At 34.0% G+C, this 9,237-nt stretch overlaps 1 protein-coding gene across 2 annotated transcripts; it reads right to left on the bottom strand.

The window, feature by feature from the left end:
* Positions 1–1,719: 1,719 nt before the first annotated feature.
* LOC107012436 (transcription factor E2FA) lies at positions 1,720–9,223 on the bottom strand. 2 transcript variants are annotated; one of them, XM_015212470.2, is made up of 15 exons: positions 9,104–9,223; positions 7,522–7,739; positions 4,775–4,964; positions 4,552–4,602; positions 4,364–4,449; positions 4,203–4,291; positions 4,035–4,089; positions 3,795–3,847; positions 3,666–3,716; positions 3,528–3,576; positions 3,361–3,426; positions 3,208–3,284; positions 2,859–3,090; positions 2,325–2,391; positions 1,720–2,247 (listed from the first exon to the last, which is right to left on the bottom strand). In XM_015212470.2, exons 1-15 carry the CDS (start codon positions 9,126–9,128, stop codon positions 2,117–2,119), a joined length of 1,440 nt encoding a protein of 479 aa, XP_015067956.1. In that variant the 5' UTR covers positions 9,129–9,223; the 3' UTR covers positions 1,720–2,116. The 2 variants fall into 2 exon arrangements, with proteins under 2 accessions (XP_015067956.1, XP_027769838.1); XM_027914037.1 differs by lacking the exon at positions 9,104–9,223 and having other exon boundaries at positions 7,534–7,859.
* Between the last annotated feature and the right edge of the window lie 14 nt (positions 9,224–9,237).

Here is a 9,237-nt window from a genome sequence, read left to right as displayed (position 1 = left end):
CTTCTGAAGATTCATAGGATCATGCAAAGACTTTTTTCTATTTTCTTTCCAATTTTCATCGTCGGAATCATATATCCTTCTATTAATTAACGGATCCATTACTATGATGTAATAAAACAATTAACCAAAACAAAAAAGGGAAGAAAAGAAGAACTGATGATGGATTAAGAAGAAAAAGAAGAAACCAATAAAAGATGCTGGGTTAAGAAGAAGAAAGACGATGATGGATTAAGAAGAATAAGAAGAAACAAATAAAAGATGCTGGGTTAACAAGAAGAAAGACGATGATGGAGAAAGAAGAACTGGAAACGTGATGAAGCAAGAAAGAGAAATTGTCCAGATTTTTGAAATTTCAATTTTTTTGAATTTTGAAATTCAAAATTTCAAAATTGGGTGTTTTAATTAAAATTAATAATTCAAAATCCAAAAACTGATTTAGAAGATTGAGTGTTTTAATGGAGAAAAAATAGGCATTATATTGGGTAATTGTGTATTATAGGAGAGAGAATGTTATGTATCTATACACTTCTACTAAAATTAAAAAAAAAAGAATTATGTAATATTTAAAAAAAGAAGGGAAAATTAGAGAATATAAAACTTATAGTTGTGTATTTAAGTTATTTTTCCTTTTTTTCTTATGCATTACTTGATTTAATGCACTGAAATTAACATATGTTTCATAATTTATTTCTAACAGATATCTTTTTATAAATATATCCTCCACAAATATTGTGAAAAAAGATTTGAGGAGCAGTTGTGTGTTTTTAATCATGCTAATTTATGTACTAAAATTTCTTAATATTGTTAATATTATGATTTATCATGTATTAGTTATACATAATATAATATCAAATAAAGTATATAAAATATTAGTAATACACAAAGTAAATGGAATTTTTATTTTTGAAATTGTTTTTAGAAGTAATATTTTATTCTTTAAGCTATAAAGTTAAGTGAGTTTGAAAAGTCATAAATTGGAATTGAATGAAATTAGAAGTAAATGAAATAATTGTATGATTTGATATGTTCCCTTCCAACTAATTAATTAATTAATACTTATTTACTTGTAAGCCATTCTTTTTTTTATTGATTGATGGCAAGTCTTGGTCCACTAAAGTGCATGTTTTTAACCACTTATTTATTTTAATAATTAAATAGGTGTGAATTATCTGAGTCTGTTTGGTATTGCGGTTGGAAGTTAAGAAATATTTATTTTTGAAAAAAAAGTTTTTAATTTTTTGAAAAATATAAATATTTGGCAAATTTGTAAAACTATTTTTATATGAAAGCAGAAACTGTTTTTCTGTTGTTGGCATTTGACAATGAGCTAAAAATTTCGAGATTGATATATCTCTTCTATATATATAATTGTGGAATCATTATTTGAAATTTTATTTTTTAATTTATAACTTATTTTAGTTACTAAATTTACTATTAAACTCATGTATTTAATTATTTCTTAATACGAAACATAAAATGTAATAAAAAATTATCGAATTCATCTAAAAACATATATAATATTGTAACTCCGTGACAATGGTCCTCTCTTGACCACGTATATATATGATTGTTGAAATTTTTAACTTATATTAGATAGCCTTAATTACTTTTTTCTCAAAACAATAATTTATCCTAATTAAGGAGGTTGTAAGTGAGTAATATTTGATGGTAAATATTAAATTCTATAAACTGTACCTGCAGAATCATAAGCTTATGAACTGAGCATCAAAAGAACACTTCAATATTGTGCTATTTCAAGCCAAAATTGCACCATAATGTATTATAAAAATGACATAAAAATATAATCTGATGTACCTGTTTTTGTTTATGAAGAATTTTATAAATACGCGACGTTTCGTTCCCATACTTTCAACTCAATCTGTTGCAGCACCTTCTGTGCAGCTCTGTTTGGTTACAAGTATAATAAAACCATGTCAAAGGGGTCAAGCAGATTCCGCAACTGTACAAAGTCTCAATCTTTTTGGCTTTGAGTAGTAAGTAAACCGTCCAGAGCCCTTTTAAAGGGCGAAACAGCAAGAAAGGAGAAGGTGAATTCTTGTTTCCGACTAAATAGACTGGAATTTTTCCAAGTTCAGCTTATTCGCGAGAGCCTGTATCATCTTGGTGGTACGTTCATTGGATCTGGTACGTCAGCATTAGTAGATGGAGGAGTGTGTGCCCGTGGGGTACCTAGATCATCTATTCCAAAATCACGGAGCAAGGTTTCCCCATCCCATTCAACTGTAGCTATTACGGAAGTTAAGGGGAACGGGGATTTAACAAAAAGATCTATGAATCGAAGAAACCTTATACGAAAAGGATACAACCTGTCTTCCACATATCTGTGATGCTAACATTTGCATCTGATAAGAGCCAGTAATCCGAGTCATTCTGCAACAAACACAGAGCATTTATAACTTTAAATTTAGCGCAAGAACGAAGGAATTCTATTTTATTTTCGTGAATCTATGAAGTGTCAAGTCATGAAGCAATATATTAGTGCATTTTCTACCACACGGCAATCTGTCATGACTAGAACATATGACCATGAGTTCAGATTTTACTATTTTATTTTCGTGAATCTATGAAGTGTCAAGTCATTAAGCAATATATTAGTGCATTTTCTCCACGCAGCAACACTTAGTAGCCGTAAATCTGTCATGACTAGAGCATATGACCATCAGATTTTACCATGTAGTTGGCGACCTTCTTATTGTGTATATGCAGTAATGACATTGACTTTTGAAACAGGAATTGAAGAGCGAGGTTTATTGATTGCCTTGTTTGGTGCGTAAGCATATCTAGCTTAGACCACATCATCTTGTTAATAAGACCAAGTTCTAGAGAAACACACTTACATCAACATCTGAAGGAAGAATCTTCATCATTCCACCATTGTATTCCTGTGAAGTACCAAGATCAGAACTCAATTGATCAACATTGTGTGTTTGTCCTTCGTTCTCGGTAACACTGTTTGAAACAGTTGATATCTCCATGGTAGGATAATCCTTTGAGCCTGAACTTGAAGCAACTGGGATGGTCGTTGGAGGTTCAACACCATTCATCTCCTCAAACTTCTCCTCAAATTGACTAATCAAAACGGAAAATACCAGATAGGAGAGTCAGAGGAGCTTTTCCGGAAGTTAGAAATACGAAATAAGGAAATAGCGACCCGGACAGATTAATGGCTCTACAAGCCGATGATACCTGACAAGGTAGACATCAATGGGACCCATTGTGCTTCTGAGTATAATTCTATATCTCCTCTGTGGATAGTCCACGGCCTGTGGATGAGACATGTTATTTCACCTCTGAGATATGTAAGATGTTATCTCATATTCGCTTCCGTTCTCTACTTACCTCATCGGGATCTGGGACTTCCAGGGTGGTGCCATGAGGAGCTTTAACTGCTATTAGAGTCTCATTCTGCCGTGATTAAAGAGTATAAACTAATTCATAGGTTCTTTGAGTAGATCACTCCAAAAATACAATGGCTATAAAAAAAACACATAAATGGCAAAGTGAACCTGAAAACAAGGTAGGCTCTTTATATCTTCTTCAGTTACAAAAAGCCACCTAATTCAGAGTTGAAATTGTCGTCAACAAACAGCGAAACATCAAATCTAGGTTACAACTATGTAGTTAGGACAGGTACAAGAAGTTACCTTTGGTTGTTTTCGTCTTCACTCATATCCCTCAACTTTTCTTGCATTTCTCTGCAATAATCCAAACATCAGCACAATGACATAGTTCAAGAAAGAAGCACAGACATTTGACTCTGACAAACCACAGACCTAATCCGCTCATCCAGTCTTCGCTCCTCCACTGAAAGTCTGTCAGTTTCGGCCTGCAAAATTGCAAGCTACTTACTAGAAAGTTCAATTTTTGGATAATACATTACTTCAAAAAGAAGTTCTCATACAACTAGAGTTCTATTCAAGCGCTGAAAACTAGTCTAACAGTGGATATCTATCATAACATAGATGAAGACACTATCTTAGCAATCAAATAGTTAAGGAAGCATACACGAATACCTTTAAAATGGAAGCATCATTATCCACTTCTCCAGGTCTAGAAGATTCAACACCCCTAAGGAGTGATTATGGAATTTTCACATCAGTATAGCTTCGGATGATTAACAGATCACTGCAAGAAGTGTCTAAGTAGAAATATGTGTTTATATCCAAGCAAAGCTAGCTTACTTCCATTGTATTCTGTTCTTGAGCTTCTTTTCAATAAGACCAATTCCTTCAAGCACATTTGTTATATCGTAGATCCTTCTTTTCTGCACCTGTATGATCCAAAAATTATAATCAGAGTTTAACAATGCAATGAGAAAACTTCTTGCTAAATGATATATTACCTCCAAAGTGTCAGCAGCTTGGTTAAGATCAAGCATACCATCTTCAGCATGCTTGATCAAGTTGATAAATTTCTTGGTTAGAAGACCTGAACAGAAGATTCAATTTTGGGTTTATTCCACCATAAACTCACGTTTTCCATAAAAACTTTTACAACAAATCAATCCCTGGGCAAAAAATCATGGAATACCCAATGAACTGTCGTAGCGGCAGCTTGCAGGTGTAAGGGGAGAAGGAGAACCTGCGAAATCGCAATCCACAAGTTAATTAAGACCATATAAACCAGTGCAACCAAGACAGTACAGACCGTTTTCTATAATTAACTTTTAGATAGATGCGGAGGGAAATAAAATTTGAACATTTACTTGTGTCCAGTTACAACCAAGACATAAAAAATTAGACACAAGCCTCACCAGCATTATAGACAGGAGTTTGAGGTCCAGATTTATTATTTTTTGTGGCTCTTGACCGTCCATGTGCTCTTCCTCCTTTTCCAGACACAGGCGTTCCAAGAGGACTATTGGCCACATCTGCATACCCGGAATTAGCAGTCCAGTCACTGGACTCAACCTCTTTAATATAGCCTGTCTTCCGCTTTAGTGCCTACAGGGGCATTAAGTGTACAAAGTAGAAATAAGTGATCAACAAGTAAAACATAGCAAACTGAGGAACAATTACGACTAAACTCTGAATTTTCCCTGGGATAAATTAGAGTATATAGAATTAAAAAATTCTTGACTTGGGCACACAATTATCAAACTATAAACAACAAGGGTGGACAGCAGTGTAAGAAGGCTCCCTCTGTGCAGGCTCCAGGGAAGGTGACTGTAGACAGATAACTTCCTTATGGAGAGGCTGGTTCCAAGACATAAGCACTAAACCTTTTACACCTAAAATAATAAACCTATAGAAGGAAAGCCATAACTAACAGAGCTTCAGTTTAATGTAGCTAGTGATAACTAATTAGAGAACACAAACAAGCCCCAATTGTTACTTAAACAAAGGAATTAATTCTGAAGATGAACAAACAATAAAAATCCTCCCACTCAATCTTCTCTAGCTATCAATAGGACTCAAAACATTGAATGACACCAATCATATCCACATACAAAAAGAAAATGGCATTCAGGTTTCATGAGGTTTATCAGATCAACAAAGCTACATTACATGTTCAACTATGTAACCAAATTGGTTGTCACGAGTGAAAACATGAATGACAGAACAGCATAAATCACAACCAACTCACTTCGACTCATTTACTCCTTTTTACCAAATTTAGCCAGCGGTATTTGGATGTTTCAGCTAACAAGAGGCAAATGACCTCCGGGGAAATTAGAATGAAAAACCAGAGGCAGCTTAACATCTTAACCCAACAAAAGCCAATTAGCTACATACCAAATACCATGGTTATTCAAGCAAATCCACTAACTTAACAAACTCAATACCAGGTTCCAACCACAATAATTAGCCTCAAAAGTTATTCACACAATGAAATACAAATATTGCAGATCAACAAAATCGCAAGTAACCACAAAATGCACAAAACAGCAACAATTTAACTCGAAATTACACTTTTTTAACGACATATAATTAAACCCCATAATATATCTTTCTTCAAAATATCTTATTCATGTCTCTACTAATCAATCCCAGTTATAATCTGAAGTTCCATTTCAAAAGGCAAGACACACTACTAGAGTCCAACATCAATCCCAATTAAAAACATTCCATAAACGACAATCTTAGTTCAAACAAAAATGCTGGTAACCACAAAATGCAGAAAAACAGCAATAATTGAACTCAAAATTACACCTTTTTAGCTACATTTAATCAAACCCTACAAGATATATTTCTTAGAAATCTCTAATTCACGTCTCCACTACTCTATCCCACCTCTAATTTAAAGTTCCCATATTTCAAAATGCAAAACTCACTAATAGAATCAAACAGCAATCCTCAACAACTACACTATTAGCTCAAACAAGAATGCTAGTTACCGCAAAATGCACAAAAACAGCAACAATTGAACTCAAAATTACATCTTTTTAGCTACATTTAACCACACCCCACAAGATATCTTTCTTCAAAACATCTAATTCAAGTCTAAACTACTTAATCCAACCTTTAATCTAAAGTTCCCATATTTTAAAACACAAAAACCCACTACACAGAATCAAACAGCAATCCTCAACAACTACACTATTAGCTCAAACAAGAATGCTAGTTACCGCAAAATGCACAAAAACAGCAACAATTGAACTCAAAATTACCTCTTTTTAGCTACATTTAACCACACCCCACAAGATATCTTTCTTCAAAACATCTAATTCAAGTCTAAACTACTTAATCCAACCTTTAATCTAAAGTTCCCATATTTTAAAACACAAAAACCCACTACACAGAATCAAACAGCAATCCTCAACAACTACACTATTAGCTCAAACAAGAATGCTAGTTACCGCAAAATGCACAAAAACAGCAACAATTGAACTCAAAATTACCTCTTTTTAGCTACATTTAACCACACCCCACAAGATATCTTTCTTCAAAACATCTAATTCAAGTCTAAACTACTTAATCCAACCTTTAATCTAAAGTTCCCATATTTTAAAACACAAAAACCCACTACACAGAATCAAACAGCAATCCTCAACAACTACACTATTAGCTCAAACAAGAATGCTAGTTACCGCAAAATGCACAAAAACAGCAACAATTGAACTCAAAATTACCTCTTTTTAGCTACATTTAACCACACCCCACAAGATATCTTTCTTCAAAACATCTAATTCAAGTCTAAACTACTTAATCCAACCTTTAATCTAAAGTTCCCATATTTTAAAACACAAAAACCCACTACACAGAATCAAACAGCAATCCTCAACAACTACACTATTAGCTCAAACAAGAATGCTAGTTACAGCAAAATGCACAAAAACAGCAACAATTCAACTCAAAATTACATCTTTTTAGCTACATTTAATCAAACCGCACAAAATATCCTCCTTCAAAACATCTAATTCAAGTCTCCACTACTTAATCCCACATCTAATCTAAAGTTCCCATATTTCAAACCACAAAAACCCACTACACAAAATCAAACAGCAATCCCCCCAAAAAAAAAACACTAATAACTCAAACAAGAATCCAACAAACTCACAGGAGACTTAACCACAATAGCTTCAGGCTGCAAACTAGCAGACCCAATTCTAGAATCAACACCAGGTATAGAAAATCGGTGGTAATCCTCAGGTGTAACAAAAGGTGGCCTCATAGAAGCAAAGGGTAAGTATCTTTTGATCGGATGAGAGATCTGACTCCTCCCTCCACCGTTTACAACGGCGGATGATGACTGAGCAGTGGGTGGCGCCGCCCCACCAGTGGATGCACTAGAACCTGTCATTTTTTCACTAGTTTTGTAATCAAAAGATACCCTTTGAACTCAAGATTTTGGGATTGTTGAAGAGAAGGGTTCTGAGGGGATGGGGTGGGGGTGGGGTAGGGTTAGGGGGATTATTCATTTTGGTCCATATGAATACTTATTATTTGCAATTTGACCCTTCTATTGGTAAAAAATTACTATTTTTTTTGGCAATAAAATAACGGAGGTCGAGAATTAGGATAGAAAGTTACGTCGAAGAAACATGATTCTAGTAGGTAGCGGACTAGGGGTGGGTGTTCGTCATTCGGTTCGTCGGTTTATAATTTCAAAAAAGTGTGCACTGAATATCGAACCAAACTAGTTCGATTCATTTTTTTTCCCAATATGTTTATTTAAGAAAATTTAAAACTATATTAAGTGATGATGTGTCTTGTCAATATGAAATACTTATTGTACTTAAATATTGTGTCACTCTGCTGCTCGAGGAAGACGAAGACGGATTTCTTACGTGACATACATGGATAAAAATACGTTTGAGTTCCTCTATTCAATTTTTTGCTATTTTTCGATACTTATATCCACCCTAATAGTAGGAGCAACTTTTCTACTTTATCTTATCCTTATCACTACTATTAATACTGCTATATTATTTATAATTTTATTATTTATATTTTAGATACTTCTCTTTTTCTCATTTTGATTATCATAGATTTAAAAAATAATAATATTTTTTTAGTTGAGGGTTTATTCGAAGCCTATCTATCGAGAGTAAAGTTTACATATATTTTACACTTAATCATATCCATATGTTACACTTTTGAGATCACATTGAATATATTATCATCGTTGTTTGGAAAATAGAAAGCTATAATTCATCTCTTTGCAAATGATACATCTCAAGAAACTCTATAAGATTCACTACATCCTTAAAATTGCATAGAAATTTCTTTTTTCGATGTTACGAAAATTTAAGATTTATTACAATTTTAAAGGACAATAAAATTGTTTCATTTCGCATGGCGTGATGGATAGTGGTTGGTGTGCGCCACACACAAAATGATATTTTTTGAAGAGTCCAAGCAACAAAGCCCGAGTGGTATACACAGACAGAAACCACAACACAGACAGTACAACCTGTGAGATGCTGAAGTGATTACCCAAAAAGTATATCACTACATCCTGTTAAATTTTATTTCATAGGTCTAACGTAACGTAGAAAAAGGGCAACTAGATGCACGAAACATCCTGCATTCACTAAGGATCCAGGGAAGGAGAAGCAATAAACATTCTATATTGCTTCTAAACACTTTCAGATCACAACACTACTCAACAAGTGCATCCACTGGTGGCGCCGCCCCACCAGTGGATGCACTAGAACCTGTCATTTTTTCACTAGTTTTGTAATCAAAAGATACCCTTTGAACTCAAGATTTTGGGATTGTTGAAGAGAAGGGTTCTGAGGGGATGGGGTGGGGGTGGGGTAGGGTTAGGGGG

The sequence above is a fragment of the Solanum pennellii genome, chromosome 1 (assembly GCF_001406875.1).
Source record: "Solanum pennellii chromosome 1, SPENNV200".
Taxonomy (NCBI): domain Eukaryota; kingdom Viridiplantae; phylum Streptophyta; class Magnoliopsida; order Solanales; family Solanaceae; genus Solanum; species Solanum pennellii.
Note: the sequence above shows the minus strand (reverse complement) of the source record. Positions and strands in the feature narration are given on the sequence as shown.

Coding starts and splice junctions, on each gene's coding strand:
- LOC107012436 (XM_015212470.2), bottom strand. CDS start 9,128: ATGACAGGTTCTAGTGCATCCACTG. Junction 3,285..3,360: donor AAGTCCCAGATCCCGATGAG/GTAAGTAGAGAA, acceptor TCTCATCCACAG/GCCGTGGACTATCCACAGAG. Junction 2,392..2,858: donor TTCTTCCTTCAGATGTTGAT/GTAAGTGTGTTT, acceptor TGTTTGTTGCAG/AATGACTCGGATTACTGGCT.